This window comes from Acomys minous (genome assembly GCF_964271855.1).
Source record: "Acomys minous genome assembly, chromosome: 10".
Taxonomy (NCBI): Eukaryota; Metazoa; Chordata; class Mammalia; order Rodentia; family Muridae; genus Acomys; species Acomys minous.
In genome coordinates this window covers 34,082,055-34,100,268 of record NC_140491.1, presented here as the reverse complement: position 1 = coordinate 34,100,268, position 18,214 = coordinate 34,082,055, and the positions used below count along the sequence as shown (strand labels likewise).

Here is an 18,214-nt window from a genome sequence, read left to right as displayed (position 1 = left end):
GTTAGGGTTTCTATTGCTGTGAAGAGACACCATGACCATGGCAACTTTTTTTTTTTACCAATAAGAATTTATTAATTTATTCATATTACATCTAAATTGTTATCCCCTTTTTTGTCTCCTCCCATTCCTCCCTCCCTCCCTCTTTCACCTTATTCCCCTCCCCTATGTCTGTGACAGAAGGGGACCTCCTCCCCCACAGCCTATCAAGTCCCATCTTGGTAGCCTTCCTATTCTTTTTCTGAGTGCTACCAGGCCTCCCTACTAAGGGAAAGTGGTCAAATATGGGGCACCAGAGTTCATGTCAGAGTCAGTCCCCACTCTCCACACAACTGTGGATAATGTCCTGTCCATTGGCTAGGTCTGAGTAGGGGTTCAATATTTACTGCATGTATTGTCCTTTGTCGGTACAGTAGTTTGAGCAGAACCCCCTGGATCCAGATCCATCTGTCATGATGTTCTTCTTGTAGGATTCTAGGGCCCTATGGGTCCTTCTATTTCCCCATTCTCCCATACTTCTCTCACCTAGAGTCCCAATAGGAGGTCCCCACATCTATTCCAATCTGGTGAGTGAAGACTTTCAGGGGACATCCCTGTTGGGCTAGTGTCCAATTATAAGCGAGTATACACCATGTGAGTCTTTCTGAGTCTGGGTCAGTATAATCATTTCTAGTTCCATCCATTTGCCCACAAATTTCAGGATTCCCTTGTTTTTAATAGCTGATAAGTATTCCATAGTGTAAATGTACCATAGTTTCTTTATCCATTCTTCAACTGAGGGACATCTAGGTTGTTTCCAGGTTCTGGCTATTATGAATAAGACTGCTATGAACATGGTTGAGCATATGCCCTTGTTGTGTGCTGGAGTATCTTTTGGGTATATTCCAAGGAGTGGAATAGCTGAGTCTTGAGGTATCTCTATTCCCAGTATTCTGAGAAAGCACCAGAGTGATTTCCAAAGTGGATGTACAAGTTTGCATTTCCACCAGCAATGAGGGAGTGTTTCCCTTTCTCCATAGCCTCGCCAGCATGTGCTGTCACTTGAGGTTTTGATCGTGGCCATTCTGATGGGTGTAAGATGGAATCTCAGAGTCTGTTTTGATTTGCATTTCTCTGATGACTAAGGATGTTGAACATTTCTTTAAATGCTTCTCAGCTGTTCAATATTCCTCTGTTGAGAATTCTCTGTTTAGTTCTCATCCCCATTTCTTAATTGGGTTATTTGGTTTGGTGGTGTTTAATTTCTTGAGCTCTTTATATATTTTGGATATTAGACCTTTGTCAGATGTAGGGTTGGTGAAGATCTATTCTCAGTCTGTAGGTTGTTGCTTTGTTTTGTTGACAGTGTCTTCTGTCTTACAGAAGCTTCTCAGCCTCAAGAGGTTCCACTTATTAATTGTTGACCTTAAGACCTGGGCTGTTAGAGTTCTGTTCAGGAAGTTGTCTCTGTGCCAATGGACCACGGCAACATTTAATTGGGGCTGGCTTACAGTATCAGAGGTTCAGTCCATTATTGTCATGGAGGACCATGGTTGTATGCAGGCAGACATGGTGCTGGAGAAGGAAGGCGCTGAGAGTTCTTCACTGTAATTCATAGGTAGCAGGAGACTGTGTGCCATACTAGCTGTAGCTTGAGCATATGAGGCCTCAAACCTCACCCCTACAGTGACACACTTCCTCCAACAAGACCACTCCCTATGAACCAAGCATTCAAACACATGAGTCTATAGGGGCCATATCTATTCAAACCACAACAAAACCCTTCCACAGTTTAAAGTAAATTCATTAAAATACTACATTCCCACTCCAAACTTTATTTATTTATGTGTTTGTTTGTTGATATGTGCAGGTGCATGTGTGTGTGTAAGTGTAGAGGCCAGAGGATAATCTTAGGTGATGCTCTTCAGTTGCTGTCTACCTTTTTATTTAATTTACTTAGTTAATTAATTTTGAGGGGGGCTTGGTCAGTGAGCCTCCATATGTCTCCACCTTCCACTATTGTAATTACAAGCATACACCACCACATACGGTTATGGGGATAGAGCTCCTATCCCATGTTTTCAAGGCAAGCACTTTACCTACCGAGCTATCTTCCCAGCCCCCAACACTGTTTTAGATGGTGAAAATCTGGAACTAATCTATTGTATTTGTATAACAACATACTGTATAGCCAAGAATGAACTAGCGTTGCTTCTGTTTGAGATGAATCTTAAAAACAATTCTGAAAGAAAACAGCAAGTGGTGTGAGGATAAGAATTATCAGCTACTATTCACATAAAATTTAGAGTGTCAAACAAAACAAATGCCTCACTTACTATGTGGTAATACGTTATTATGAAAATCTCTTTTACATTCAAAGAGATTGCAACTTTTACTGGACTTCAAAGCCAAAGTTAGTAGTACAGCCTGGAGTCACTCAGGAACTAAAACTAACATCTTACTTTGTACTCAGCCTATCGATTTAACCCACCTTTAAGAGAACGATGTAACACAATATCCCACTTGCCTTGGATTTTCCATATAATCAGTTCTTACAACCTAAGACAATGCATAGCTGATATGTTAAGTTATATATTCTTCTATGCCACTGAACTAGGAGTAATGCACAATTGCATGTGAATATATGTATATATACAGATATATGTATAACACACACACACACACACACATATATATGTATTATAATTGTGATGGCTATTCTTGGTTGTCACCTGACTACATCTGGAATTAACTAAAATCTAAATGGCTGGAAACACCTGTTCAAGGATTTGTGGTGGTTTGAATAAATATGGCCCCCACAGACTCATGTGTTTGAATGCTTGGTTCATAGGGAGTGGCACTGTTAGGAGATATGGCCTTGTTGTAGAAAGTGTCACTGTAGGAGTGGGGTTTGAGGTCTCATATGCTCAAGCTAAACTCAGTGTGGCTCACACTGTTGCCTTCAGATCAAGATATAGAACTCTCAGTTCCTTCTCCAGCACCATGTCTGCTTGCACAGTGCCATGTTCCCACCATGAGGACAAAGGGATTTTTATTAATTAAATCATTTGAAATGGGAAGTCCCATTTCTTTCTCTTTTTTTCTTTTTCTGGTTTTTCAAGACAAGGTCTCTCTATGTAGCCTTGGCTGTCCTGGACTCGCTTTGTAGACCAGGCTGGCCTCAAACTCACAGCGATCCACCTGCCTCTGCCTCTGGAGTGTTCAGATTGGAAGTCCCATTTCTAGTCCAGATCTTTGAGGTAGTAAGATACACCTGTAATACAGATCTTTTGAGGTAGGAAGATGCACCTTAAATCTTGACCACATTGTCTGGTGGCAGCCTACGTAAAGAACAGGACAGAGGGAAGCTTGCTGCTCTCTTTGCCTACTTGCTCTTTCTAGCAAGTTCATTCCTTCACTGGCATCAGAACTCACTGATCAGAATCTTTGGGATTCTGTTGTGTATTGAAGACCAGCTGAGACATCCAGCCTTGTGGACTGAACATCTATTGGATTCTTGGAACTTCTATTGGTAGATAGTCATTGTTAGACTAGCTGGAACACAGCCTGTAGGCTATTCTAGTAAATCCCCTTCCTCTCTTTGTGTGTGTGTGTGTGTGTGTGTGTGTGTGTGTGTGTGTGTGTGTGTAACCCTGACTAATATAGTAATATGTTGAAAATAGCAAATATGATGAAATCAACCTTATAAAACAAATATCCACCATAAATGTTAGAAGCAACATGAATATAGATTGATAAGTCTGTTTGCGGTACTATTTGTTATGGGGATCAACTGTGGTCAGTTGGAGTCAGTACCGTTTCATTCCTTGTAAAACTATTAAAGATTTCTGTAAAATATCCCTTATTCCTTCTTTATGTGGTGCTTTCTGTGCTAGTCAATGAATACAGAGCAAAGGCTTTTGTGAGTGATACACACAGACACAGGGACAGACAAGAGAAGACAACATTCAAGCAGGCACAGATTCAACTCATAAAGCAGACAGATTACAGATAGGACAGAAGCCATATGCTACAGAGAGATGGCAGAAGGCACAGGGAGAGAAGCAGAGATTCAAATCCGGCTTGCTCTTGGTAAAACTACTCCAAGGGAAAGTGTCTGCTTTATTTTCCTTAATGTGACACTGATGCATTTGGGGTTCTCTGAGGTGATTACTGGTGGGTTTAACTGGCACATTACTATTTAGGGACATATATATATGGGACAATACACACTACATTTGAGATAGAAAAGGACAATGACTTGGGAAAAAGAGATCTAGGAAAGGATAAACAGGATTTCAGTGCCACCAGGTGACATTTAAGCTCTTAAGCTGACTGAGTGGTATGCTTAACTATAGCAGGCTTCGTTCCTTGTGTATAGAAAAAGGGGACCAGATAAATTTGGATGGAGACATGACCCAAGGCTTCCGGAGGTCAGGTCTCTTGCCTCAATATCAGAATCACTGACTGGGAAGGAAGACTGGTCTGGAGGACATGTTCAGGGACTCAGGGACAGAAAAGTAACAGGTAACAGAGCAGTGGCTGAAATGCCAAGGCACCATAGGTCATATCAGTTGATTTGATCATGACCTAGCCAGCTCCTAAAAATCTGTATGAACATGCTAGTAGGACACCAAAAATAGTCATAAAGGTAAAGAACACTTGGGAAGAAAAAGTATTCATAAAGAAATGAAAGTAGGGCGTAGTGGAACACACCTTCATTCCCAGCATTCCGGAGGCAGAGGCAGGTGGATCGCTGTGAGTTTGAGGCCAGTCTGGTCTACAAAGTGAGTCCAGGACAGTCAAGGCTACACAGAGAAACCCTGTCTTGAAAAAGCAAAAACAAAAACAAACAAACAAAGTAAAAACCTAGTTAATAATACCTGGATGTTAATAGTGCAAATTAATTCAGCTGTAACCTTTAAAAAGCCAGAAGAAAACCAAGGACTCAGGACATTAAAGAAAACACAATGTGAAAGGTCAGAAAATTTGAATTTTGTAACATTGATAGATTCTGAGCCAGCATCACGAGTAGTACTGCAGTGAAATAAGGACATTGACAAAAACTGGCCCCGAGGATGTAGAAATACTAGACGAGACATCTAAGCCATGTGTGATAAGAGGTATTGGATGGAATAATGCGGCTCCTGGCAAGCACAGTAAGAGCAAAGGTCCTCCACTCCTCCCATGAGAAGGGTGGTTCTGGACAGGACCTAAAAAGGGAACCAAAAGGTCTGAGTCCCGAGGCCTGAGTTGGGGAAAGAAGAATTTAGGTGAAAACTAAAGAGCTCATGGCTTGTGCTTCAGGTGGGATGAGACCTGGCCATGCTTTTTTCTTTTTATCACATTGAAATCCTAGTGATGACCCCATGCCAGAGCAACAAGAGCAGGTAACACATTCCATAAACAGAGAAGCAGGCTGAAAAGGCTTCTATTCACATGGAATTTATGACCTAGCAAGACAAAAACAAGTATTCAGGCTTCTAGAAACCCGGTGCCATAAGCACCATGACCAGGAAGAACCCAAGGACAGAAGACTGATTCCGACAGAGTGAAGAGTGACTGAGAAGCCATTTCAATTCAGAACATAAGACAGCATTTTAGACAAATTAAAATGTACTAGATGGTAGTTTCTACTCCCACTTGGGAGATATATGATTGAAATAAAATTGGTTCCTAAAATAAAAAAATTCAGATAATTTTTTAAGAATCATCACTTTTTGAGCCCACCATCCAGCTAAGTATTCAGCAGGGAGCTGATCCTTGCATGCATGTGAAAAAAGTATCACTACCTGCAGGTAGCCACCCACAGGACTAGAGAACAAGATTCGGTGGTCATAAAGGGCCAGGAATTGTGCCTGTCCCGAACAGGTATTTGTAAAGAGCTCAGAATTCATAGACATTTAAATCTCTCCTCAGAGGTGAAGAATAATTAGCTTTAGTTGGAACATTTCTTTGGACTTTCCAGACAACCCATGAAAACAATCAGACAGCACTCAACTATTTACAAACATCTCATTCTAGAGGAAAAACTGTAAAGATCTATTACCTATCATGTCTACTGTCTTTGTTGGGGAGTTTCTATTGATGTGGTAAAACTCCATGACCCTGTGCAACCATCTAAGGTCATTTTGATGTCTGTAATCTGTGTTATTGCCAGAAACCATGTGAAGTCCATGATCCATGTTTCTGCTGATTCTAAAGGGCAAGGAAGCTACTTTTGCCATGGCATTGATGGCTGAAGACTCACATTAAGAAAGAGGAACATAGAAGGCTTTGGTGACAACCCACTCCTCCCACAAAGAAGTAACAGCCATCAAAGAGATCTCTTAAAAATTGTGATAAGGATGCTAAAGACTAGCTTTCTAGAGTTGAGAGCTTCTGGTAGGTAGGGGTGGGGAAAGATTCTAGGGACTGGCTACTGGAAGTTTGACCATGTTCCATTGAATATATAGGCAACACAAACTGGACGTGTGTCTTTTGGGGGAGCAGGGAGGTCAAAGGGTAGGGACACAGACCAGGGAGGATTAGGAAGTGAATTTAATCAGGATACATACATAAAAATATGAAAAGAGTAAAGGTGAAGTTTTTGCTCCTGGTAAGATATGGTGAGTACATTCCACTGAATACAGCTATGAAAACTAGACAGAATGCACAGGGCAGTAACCTGAAGATGTGGGTAAAGTAGAACAGGACACAGAATCTGAAACACTAGCAGACAGACAACAAGTCCCCCATGCTTGGTACTTAACATGTGGTTCAATGGCAGAGAATGTATGGTAGTGTCAGATTATTAAAGCCTCAGGTTTCTGGATAGAAGACCAAGAAAGGGGATTGCCAAAGACGCAAAAACAATGGGAGAATCCACCAGAAAGAGGGCAGCACAAGTAAAGAACACTGGATCAGCCTCTAGCTGTACCTGTCTGAGCTCATCCAATCCTTCTCAGTTAATTCCTAGACTGACCACTGGGTGGCTGTCATGTGGAGCTATCTAAATGGTGCCTCAAAGACTTTGAAACAGTATACAATGGCACTGCACTTGTAGCCTGAGCCCAAGCAGGCCAACTGCCCACTAACACAAAAGTATCACGATTTTAGTGGATTTAAAAATAAGACTCAAACTTTCAAAACATAATATCCAAAATGTCTAGTAAACAACCTCAAATTCCCTGGCACAAAGAAGTCAGAAAATCTCAAGTCACACAGGGGAGGAAGGGGGGACCAACCCAAACACATAGCACCAGGAGGGTACAAACACTGGTGTTCTCTCTCTCTCTCTCTCTCTCTCTCTCTCTCTCTCTCTCTCTCTCTCTCTCTCTCTCTCTCACACACACACACACACACACACACACACACACACACACACACACACCCTCACTACATAGCTCTGGCTGTCCTGGAACTCACTATGTAGACCAGGCTAGCCTTAAACTCATAGAGATCTGCCTGCCTCTTGCCTCAAGTGCTTGGATTAAAGGTGTATGCCACCTCACCTGTCAGTATTTTCTAACAAAGACTTTTAGTCAGCTACTGTTAAAAAAAAAAAGATGTCAATGTGATTACTTTAATAAACTGATGAAACTTCAGCTAATCAATTAAATCAATGTTTTCATAATTTTGAATAAACCATAACCTATTATTACTTCATTGAAATGTTAAGATATGGGGGAAAATTCAGGGGAACCAAAAGGCAAAACACTTTATGCCTTCTGCCACGAGAAGCAGAGTAGCACAGAAATGGGTAGGACTAACTTTAGCTGGTGGCAGGGACTTTCTCTTGGGAGGGGAATAGGTGAAAAAAAGCTTTCTGAAAATATTGCAGCTTTAACTGAATCTTAAAAGATATTAATCAGTGACTGGAGAGTTAGCTCAGCAGTTAAGAGCAGTTGTTGGCATTGAGATTTCATCTCAAAGTCGTAATAGCAAAGACCAACAAAACAACTGACCACAAATGCTGGAGAGGACCTGGATGGGAAGAGAAACTTTGATCACTGTTGGTGGGATTGCAAACTGGGCCAGCCTCTGGAAATCAATGTGGAAAAACCTCAGAAAGCTAAAATTCATTTATCATATGACTCAGATATACTACTTCTTACATATGCCCAAAGGACTCAGCACCCTACTCCACAGATACTTGCTCAGCCATGTTCACTACTACTCTATTCACAACAGCTAGGGAATAGATAAACCCTAACTGCCTGTCAACTGGTAAATAGATAGTAAAGGGTGATACCTATATACCAGGGCAGATTATTTAGCAATAAGGAAAATTGATATAATGAACTTTGCTGATAAATGGGTGGAACTAAAAAATGTCATATTGAGAGAGGTAACTGAGATTCAAAAAGACAAATGTCACATGTTCTCTCTCATCTGTGTTTTCTAGCGCTCAGTCTTCAGATGTGAGTGTATAAACTATAGTAACTGCAGAATACAGTGAAATAATGGATTCAAGTTTTATGTGTAAAAAACATGATAATATTATGGGAAATCAGAGGCAAACATTAAATTAACCCTGGACAGAGAAAACCCTGTCTGAGAAGATTGGAAGGCATAACTAAGTAATCAGGAACTACAGGCTTGGGAGAGGATCACTAATAGTAGGGAGCACCACCATACATGAGTCATAGCAGAAATGAGGGCTAAACACAGTCAGAAGATAATCCCACAAAAGTGTAAAAAAGGACCAGGTGTGGTGGCACATGTCTTTAACCTCAGCACTTGGGAGGCAAAGGCAGGTGGATCTCTGCTAGTTTGAGGCCATCCTGGTCTACAAAGCAAGTCCAGGGCAGCCAAGGCTACACAGAGAAACCCTGTCTTTAAAAAAAAGTATAAAAGAAAAACTTGACTATCTTCTGACAGGACATGTGCTCAGAATGCTTGTTGCAGTGGAGCCTGAGCTCATGAAGTGCAGAGAGAGACACATGCTCATGATTCACCCTTATAGGCATCTGCACAATCTAAGAGTGAAACAGACTGTTAAAAGCAGATGCCAAGAGAAAAGCAAGAAACAGAAAAACAAACAAACAAATAAACAAACAAACTGTCAGAGACACCCACAAAGGACCTGAACTTGTAGAAGGGTACCCAGGTGGATCTATACTGCAGAGGGCTCTAAAAGGTAGATGTCCTCATGATCACTTCCTGGAGCAAATGGGAGAGGCCTGAGAGACAACTGAGCTGAGAGCTTATAGTCCCAGAGCAGGCTCCTGTGCCCAGGAGAACACCCATATCATGCCAACCTCTTCCTCCTCCTTGCACAGTCATCTGAATTAGGTCAGCAGGTGCCTTTTCTGACTGTGTCACTGGATACAACTCGACTACATCTGCAGTTAACTAAAACCCACATGTCAGGGTACACCTTTGAGGGTCTTTTTCCTTAATCAAATCATTAGAAGTGGGAAGTCTGAGTCTTTTGAGATGGGAAGATCCATTTTTTTGTTTGTTTTTTGTTCTTTTCGAGACAGGGTTTCTCTGTGCAGCCTTGGCTGTCCTGGACTTTCTTTGTAGACCAAGCTGGCCTTGAACTCACATTGATCCACCTGCCTCTGCCTCCCAAGTGCTGGGATCAAAGGTGTGCACCACCATGCCCAGCTGGGAAGATCCACTTTTAATCTAGGCCATACCTTCAGGTGGCAACATATATAATAAAGGACATAGAAGCTTGTTTGCTTTCACTCTTTCTGGCAAGTTCATTTCTTCACTGACATTAGAGCCTACTTCTTCAATATTATAAAGACCAGTAGAGACGTCCAACCTCCTGAACTGAATAACTACTGAATTCTTAGGCTCTCCATTGGTAGACAACCACTATTGGACTAGCAGGCTCACAGCCTGTAAGCCATCATAATGAATCACCTTTCTATATCTATAGATAGATTCATTTTGTCAGTTCTGTTTCTCCAGAGCAGTGGTTCTCAACCTGTGGGTTACGACCACTTTCGGTTGCCTTTTACAGGGATTGCCTAAGACCATTAGAAAATACAGATATTTATATTATTATTCATGACAGTAGTAAAATTACAGTTATGAAGTAGCAATGAAAATAATTTTATGGTTGGGGATCACCACAACATGAGGAACTGTATTAAAGTGGCACAGCATTAGGAAGGTTGGGAACCGCTGCTCTAGAGAACCCTGACTAATATACGTGGCAAAGTCCTTAGCTACTAATCAGGGACTCATGGGAAGAACAGACAGGGAAAAATGATTTATATTTTCTTATTCTTTAAACTTTCACATCATTTTATATCAAACATTTCAAACTATATACATTATTTAGTTTATATTTGAATTATGCATATATGTAATTAATGTATTTAATTCTAAGCAGACTCAGATTGATGTATAATAGCAAGATATGTTACAAACAAAAATCAAGGTGCCTTTAACCCCAGCACTTGGGAATCAGAGGCAGATGGACCTCTGCTTTTAAGACTAGCCTGGTCTACAGAGGGAGTTAAAGGACAGCCAGGGCTGCACATAGAAACTGTCTCAAAAAACAAATATGAAAACGTATTTTACGAACATACATATTTAGTAGGAAGTGTAAGAAGACAGGTGACTTTCCAACTGGAATAAAGGTGACATTTGTTAGTTTGTATTTCTTTTCTATACTTGAACTTTTCTATGAGAAATTAGTAACAAATCTGTATGTGTGTGCATGTATGTATGATTGTGTACATAAGAATACCAAAAAACAAGCTTGGGTGACATTCCTCAGGAGCCATCTACTTTGTTTTTTGAATGGAGTCTCTTAGTGGCCCCAAACTTGACAAATAGGCTAAGCTGGCTGCTCATCAAGCCCCAGGGACCTTTCTGTCCCCAACTCTCCAATACTGGAACTATACACATATGACCACACCCAGCACTTTCATCTGGGTCTTAGTGACTGAACTCAGGTCCTATCTAGTTCAACAAGACTCCTTTACATCAGAAATGCAAAGCCATTTAGAAAGCTATCAGTACAGTCATAGGGGAGGGGAATAAGGGGAAATTGGGAGGGAGGGAAGAATGGGAGGATACAAGGGATGGGATAACCATTGAGATGTAACAAGAATAAATTAATAAAGGAGGAAAAAAAATAGAAAGCTATCAGTGAGTGGTGCACACCTGTGACCCTAGCACTCAGGAGGCTGTACCTAGGCTACAAAGGAAGACCTTATCTTTAAAAAGGACAAAAAAAAAGGCATCATAAATGCAAGGCACTTATAACTTTCCAGTAAAAACAGTCCTTAGTAATTATGAAATGGAGATGGTCTTCATCAGACAGCACTTTTGGAAGTCACCTTCCCAGGACAGATCTGAGGAGGATGATGAAGAGAGGGAAGAGTGTCCCTTCCGCCTTCACCATCAAAGTGCTGAGTCTCTGGGTGGAAAACTCGGCCTTTCTTCTTCTCAGAGCACAGAGTTGATGCCGCAACAGAAGAGAAATCAACACATAGACTACAACACTTGAGGTCCTCTTCTAGGAACAGAATGTGCAGAAGCAAACAACGTACACTGAGGCATGGAAATGGGCAAGTAACTTACAGGATGCTTGGCTGAAAGTCTCCCTGTCACAGTTCCAGTCTGATTCCACGTAGAAGAGATGGAGCCCTTGATCAGTTAAAGAAAATCAGTTCAAACCTAGGCAATACAGTGTGAGGAAGAACACACAGACCCTTCACTTACAACCCTCCCTGTTCCTCCTGAAAGTTACAAAACAGCCCTGGGATCAGGAACAGCTAAAGGATGTTCCCCTCTAACCCAAATAGAAACAGCAATAGGACAGGAGATCCATGTCAGTTATTAACTCTGTATGTGGGTTATGGGGGTTGTAGAGACAGAATGACTCAAAGTGGAATTATGCCACAGGTTCTGTTACTTTTGTGCAGCTTTGTAAGTCAGAGACACCCCTGACTATGGTTTTCTCATGTGAAAATTAAAACAGTAGTGTTTACCTGTGATGGATATTATTGGTTGCCAATTTGACTATCTCTGTAACTAATTAAAACCCAATTGGGTGGGTACACATGTGATGTGTTTTTTTTTCTGAACTAGATAATTTGAAGTGAGAAGACCTCCTTTGAATCCAGATCTTTTGTGGTGGGAAGAGACAACTTTAATCCAGATCTTTGGAGGTGGAAAGATCCACTTTAAATATTGGCCACTCCTGGTGTCAGCCTACATAAAGGGTATGGAAGAAGGAAAACTGCTCTCTGCCTGCTTGTTCTCACTAGCAAGTCCATTCCTTCACTGGCATTAGAGCCTCCTTCTCTGGGATTCTGGCGTGTACTGAAGACCAAGGGGAGACATCCAGCCTGATGGACTTAGCAACTATTGAATTCTTGGACTTTCTGTTGGTAGACAGCCATTGTTGGACTAGCTGGACTACAGTCTGTAAGTCACTCTAATACATGCGGGGTGTGTGTGTGTGTGTGTGTATGTAAAATGTATATTCATCCTATCAGTTCTGTTTCTCTAGAAAACTCTGGCTTCACAATTAAGCTTAGTTGTTTAGAGGTTAAGATGTTTTTAGGTCTAGATAGATGTTTTAAGTTGATAGAGATGAGCTATGATAGATATTGATTTACCTTCAGAATTTTAGACTCACCAAGATATGAAAATGTTTTCTTCAAGGTTGCCAAATACAAATAGCCAAAACACTATGAATGTAACATTTGTATAATTCCTGATTGTTTTGTGGTTCTTCTTGCTCTATGTAGTTTAGTTTATATATGCATAATAATATAAATATATATATTAAAAAGAATAAAAAAAGATCATAAAAAAGAAAACTACCTCAAAAAGCCCCAGAAAGACATGACAGTTGATGTAAAAGCAGGCCTGCACTGAACTGCCTCATATATGGAGGATCTGAAGGCCTAAAAACCAACCTGCACTGTATGGATATTGAATAATACAACCACAATCCATAGTTCCAAGAATGTTGGACGTTTCCTCCTTTACTGGGATTGTAAAAATGGTATGTGTATCTGAACACAAAATAAACCTTATTACTAATCCCAATTTATTTTTGTTATGCCTTAGTTACCTTTTTCATATAAGCTAATAATCCGTCTATAAAGGTTGACTTGATCTTGTGAACCTACATCATAAAGAAAAGAATAGGTACATTCTTAAATTTGTTTAAGTATTCAAAGAGTCCAGCTGCAGAGCAGCAGTTCACATAGGGATGGGCATGTGCTGCAGCACTCACCCTGGACAAACTTAAGTGGTGCCAGGACTGAATAACACAGGTCCACAAAGAAAGATGCCAGTCTGTCATTCTGCAATATTTTAGGCTACAGAGAGGCTACAAAGTTGCACAGATTCTCAATTACTCATCTAAGTGCCCCCAGTGTGGGTCCCCTCTGGTTCTTTCCCCACCCTTACCCCATCCTTCAGAAGGCTAGTTTGTACCAGTATATTTCTGCAGGACAAGAGCTCAGTAAATAATAGCACTGTTGTTTGGTTTGTGAATGTGGTTAATGGATAACAGAAAACATGAGATAAAGGCCAAGTATGTAAATAGAGAAAACAGGGTTAGCTAAGAGAAGAAAAGGGACATGCCAATAAACTACCAGTAAATATCATTGTCTTGGAGCCTGGAAATCAGGGGAATAACAAGACTTTTGTTGAGACTTGGTATAAGTCTCATTCTCACTTGAAGCCATCAATCTCCTTCCACACATGACTCCTTAGGCTCCTAATGTTGGGAAAAGTAGACTGAGACTTGATTAAGATGACATCAGAATATGAAGAAGCAAGGCTGACATAAAGTTAGAACACTGTTAACACAGGTCAACAAATATAGGGTTGTGAATAGAGACAAGGTTGGATAGTTCTCCTTCATCACAAGCCATTTCCAGAGAGAGAGAGAGAGAGTGAGAGAGAGAGAGAGAGAGAGAGAGAGAGAGAGAGGGAGAGAGAGAATGTCAACTTACCTGTCTATATTCCAAAATTATCTTGGGTAACGGGTGGAGATCTTGCAGAGAATTTAACTAAAAATCAAAATATGTATTACCAACATAATTTCATTTAAAATTTTTACCTTCAACTGGATGTGTACTAGTAATAAATGATGTAATTTAACATATTTTCCAAAATGAAAATTCATAATAAACTAAAGATTATCAAGTATCTTAATCCTAACCCCTTACAAAGTCATTGTGACATCTAACCAGGAACTAAAATTGCTTCATATGAGCTGAGAAAGAAGAGTGTTCTTGAGACTCTTTTTGTTGTTGTTGTTGTTGTTGTGCTTTTTTGTTTTTTGTTTTATGAGACAGGATTTCTCTGTGTAGTCCTGGCTATCTGGACTTGCTTTGTAGACCAGGCTGGCCTTGAACTCACAACGATTGGCCTACTTCTGCCTCCCGAGTGCTGGGATTAAAGGCATGCGCCACCATGCCCAGCTTCTTCAGACTCTTATTCAGACAAAACTCTAAATCTCATATAAAGGAGTAAGTGAAGTGCCTCCAAACATAAAATCCATGCTATAGATGACTAGATGACTAGATGAAACTTCAGGGAGGTGGCATAAGCTTTGAATCCTAAAGCCACAGTATTGGACACACAGTACTGATCCTAATCACAAGTCCTGTGTGTTTTCCCCCTACAAAATGTGCCCTGAATCTGCCTGCTTTCTCCCATCCTCACTTTATCACTTTTGTCCTGTCACTTACTTTCTCTCCTAGCCTCCAGAGGCATCGACATTCATGTGCACAGACACACAGATATGTGCACACACAAAATACATACATACATACTCTCTTTCTCACATGCACACATAGACACATACTCTCTCTGTCTGTCTCTCACATACACATACACACACACAAACACACAAAAGCAAACACACACACACACACACATACACAAAGAACAAAATTGCACCAAATTAACCTTTTCAAGAAGTATAGCCAGCCAGACGTTCCTGGAGGGCAGCTACCTTGAGCCAGGAGCATAGCCTTGAGTAGAAGCACCATGTCTACATGGTCTGCTGCCAGCATGGAAGGCAGCTTATACCTGGTGCAGATAAATGAACATGTCAGAAGGACAAGGAAGCTTGGCTCTTACCATGGCTTCTGATGTGGACAGGTGATTCTGCAGTCCAGTTCTGGGAAGGTGCTTCTTCTGACTCAACAAGTGCAGCTTCAACTTGCCAAAGAGGATCTTTAACAAAAGCAATGTACAAGTGTGGAAAAGATGCAGATTTGAGAAACTGAACACAACCATGACAGCCACAGCCACTAGTCTGAAGACACACACCTGAATAGTATAAGAGGCTTAGCTCTCATTTATAAAGACTGACTTTAATGTATCTTGAAATGTTCATCACTTGTGAGAACATGAGTCATTTTAAGACAAAATTATAAACTCAGAATAAATCATCTTTTAAGATCTTAAGTAAGACATTTCTTTTTTGAAAGGACAAAATTTAACATTACCAACTAGGTATGGTGGCCCACGACTGTAACCTCAGTACTTTGGGAGGTGAGACAGGAGGACTGTAATTGGTTGGAGTAAGCATACAGCCATGGGTTACAGAGTGAGTTCTAGACAAGTCTGGGCTACAGAATGAGATCCTGCCTGAAAACAAATAAATGAAATTGAGCCTTACCTCACGAAGCTGATTATTACTCATTATAAGAAACTGCTCTCCTGCAACAAAATGGGCTTCTTGCTCTAGTTCCTTGAGGCGAGCCTGAAAAATTGAAACATTATCATTCACAGACTTTATGATTTAAAAAATTTAACCTGCTCATCAAGCAACTCTCAACTAAAACACTTAATGGAAAAAAAGGTCATCTATAACTTACCAAAATGAACATTTAAAAGCATACATATTGACTTGTGGTGGAATTTTCAGGCTCAAAAATCACCTCTTCCCAAAGAAGCAAAAATAAAAGTACACCAAAATGAAAGAGAGGAAGAATGTGTTTTTCAGCACTATTAGAAGGGATTCAATACTACAAGAAAGAAAAGAGAAAAGAGGAGGCATGGGCTCCAGGTTTACACCCATTATAGATCAAGATATCCTGTAAGTCAGTAATAGGCAATATAAACATGAATAAAGACTTGGATGAGCCAGGTGTGGTGCCTTTAATCCCAGCACTCAGGAAGCAGAGGCAGGTGGTGTGAGTTCAAGGCCAGCCTGGTCTACAAAGCAAGTCCAGGACAGCCAAGGGTACACAGAGAAACCCTGTCTCGAAAAATCAAAACCAAGCAAACATATTTTTAAAATCCTTTGTCTTGCTTCATCCCTGTAACTCAATTAGTGGAAGAAGAACTGAATCCCCAAAATTGTCCTCTGACCTCTACACAGACACACACAGACACACACAGACACACACACACACACACACACACACACATACACACACACACACACGGTACAATGCTTGTCTCCTCTACATGAGTGCATGTCAGTTGCTGTTCTATATGGTCAAGAGCACAACCAAGGCAACTCTTATAAAATATATTTTTTAATTTGATATTTCAAGACAGAGTTTCTCTGTGTAGCCCTGTCTGCCCTGGAACTAACTCTGTAGACTAGGCTGGCTGCAAACTCAAGAGATTTGCCCATCTCTGCCTTCTGTATTCTGGGACTAAAGGCTGGCCTATGATGACCTAACTGAGAGTTCTACTCTTGATCCACAGGCCAAACAAAGAGAGAGACTCTGGGCTTGGTGTGGGCTTTTAAAACCTCAAAGCCCACCCCCGCCATTATGACATACTTCTTCAACAAGGCTACACCTCGTAATCTTCTAATCCTTTAAAACAGTGCTACTCCCTAGTGCCTAAGCATTCGAATATATAAGCCTATTGGGCCATTCTTACTCAAACAATCACATTCCAGTCCCTGGCCCCCATAGGCTTCAGCCATATCATAACACAAAAATGCATTCAGTCCAACTTCAAAAGTCCCCAGAGTCTATCACCATCTCAACAGGGCTTAAAAGTCCAAAATTCAAGTCTTTGAGACTCATGGCAATTGCTTAACTGTAACCCCTTGTAAAATCAAAATCAAAAAGCAGATCACATACTTTCAACATACAAATGGCACAGAATATATATTATCAGTCCAAAAGAGAAGAAAAGGAGCAGAGCGAGGAAATACTGGACCAGACAAGACTGAAAACCAGCAGGACAAACTCCAAACTCTGCATCTCTATGTCTAATGTCAACGCACTCCAGATCTCCAACTCCTTTTAGCTTTGTTGGCCGCAACATATTTTGTAAGCATATACTTCCCTGTACAGCCAATAGCTGAAGCAAGAGAGAGGGGCTTGACTCCCAGTGGAGACAGGGTCTCTGGAAAGGAATCTCAGGGGCAGCAGTCTCCAGCCAGATATCGAGGAAGTAGCAAGAGCCAGGTCTAAAGACTAAGTTGGACAGATTACCGGCCATGTGGTAGGACATAGGCCAGGCTAGTACAGTCGGGTTAAAATAGCTGAGCATCTGCCCAGCTGTGGTGCCATAGCTTATAACAAATATAAAAGATGTCCATGATATATTCCATCTACTGGCAGACTCAAAGGAACTCTTGTTACAGTGGGCCTCCATGAAAGGACACCTCTGACACATGTCTGGTCTCAGTGGCTTTCCTTAGCCATGGAGGGAGATTCCACAACCTCTTCTTGTATCCTTGAATCTAAAGCCAGAAAAACATGGCTACGGCCAAAGCTGCCAAGTTCTGCTGCTTGCTGGGGCTGGAACATGGGCCCCTTGTTCAATTAGACTTACATCAATTTTCTGCTCTTTATGATTTCCTCCATGCCTTAGTCTTTTCAAGTCCTTTTCACAAGTTGGAAGCTTAGCTAGGTGGGGTTTTGTCCTGAGGTCACTTCTCCGTTTACTTCATTTAGCATCAGGCTTTTCTTTCTTTCTTTCTTTCTTTTTTTTTTTTTTTTTTTTTTTTTTTTTTTTTTTTTTTTTTTGGTTTTTCGAGACAGGGTCTCTCTGTGTAGCCTTGGCTGTCCTGGACTCACTTTGTAGACCAGGCTGGCCTCAAACTCACAGCGATCTGCCTGCTTTTGCCTCCCAAGTGCTGGGATTAAAGGCGTGCGCTACCACGCCCAGCCAGGCGTGGCCTCAAACTCACAGAGTTCCAATTGCCTTTGCCCCTGAGTGTTAGGATTAAAAGGCTTGCACCAGTACAGCCTGGCTTCTTTAAGCTTTTTTTTTTTAACTCCGTGAGCACAGGTCTTGGCTCCAAACCACCTTTCCTTGTACACTTTTTCTCCTCACA

The 18,214-nt window shown here is 41.0% G+C and overlaps 1 protein-coding gene across 1 annotated transcript in view; it reads right to left on the bottom strand.

The window, feature by feature from the left end:
- The window catches only part of POLN (DNA polymerase nu), a 142,749-nt gene that overhangs the window by 64,920 nt on the left and 59,615 nt on the right, over positions 1-18,214 (bottom strand). The window contains exons 11-15 of the mRNA XM_084798671.1: positions 15,584-15,667; positions 15,040-15,135; positions 13,905-13,961; positions 13,013-13,066; positions 11,509-11,574 (exon numbers count right to left, since the gene is read on the bottom strand). Of these exons, the coding sequence (XP_084654797.1) occupies positions 11,509-11,574; positions 13,013-13,066; positions 13,905-13,961; positions 15,040-15,135; positions 15,584-15,667 (357 nt within the window). The remainder of the gene's footprint in view (positions 1-11,508; positions 11,575-13,012; positions 13,067-13,904; positions 13,962-15,039; positions 15,136-15,583; positions 15,668-18,214) is intronic.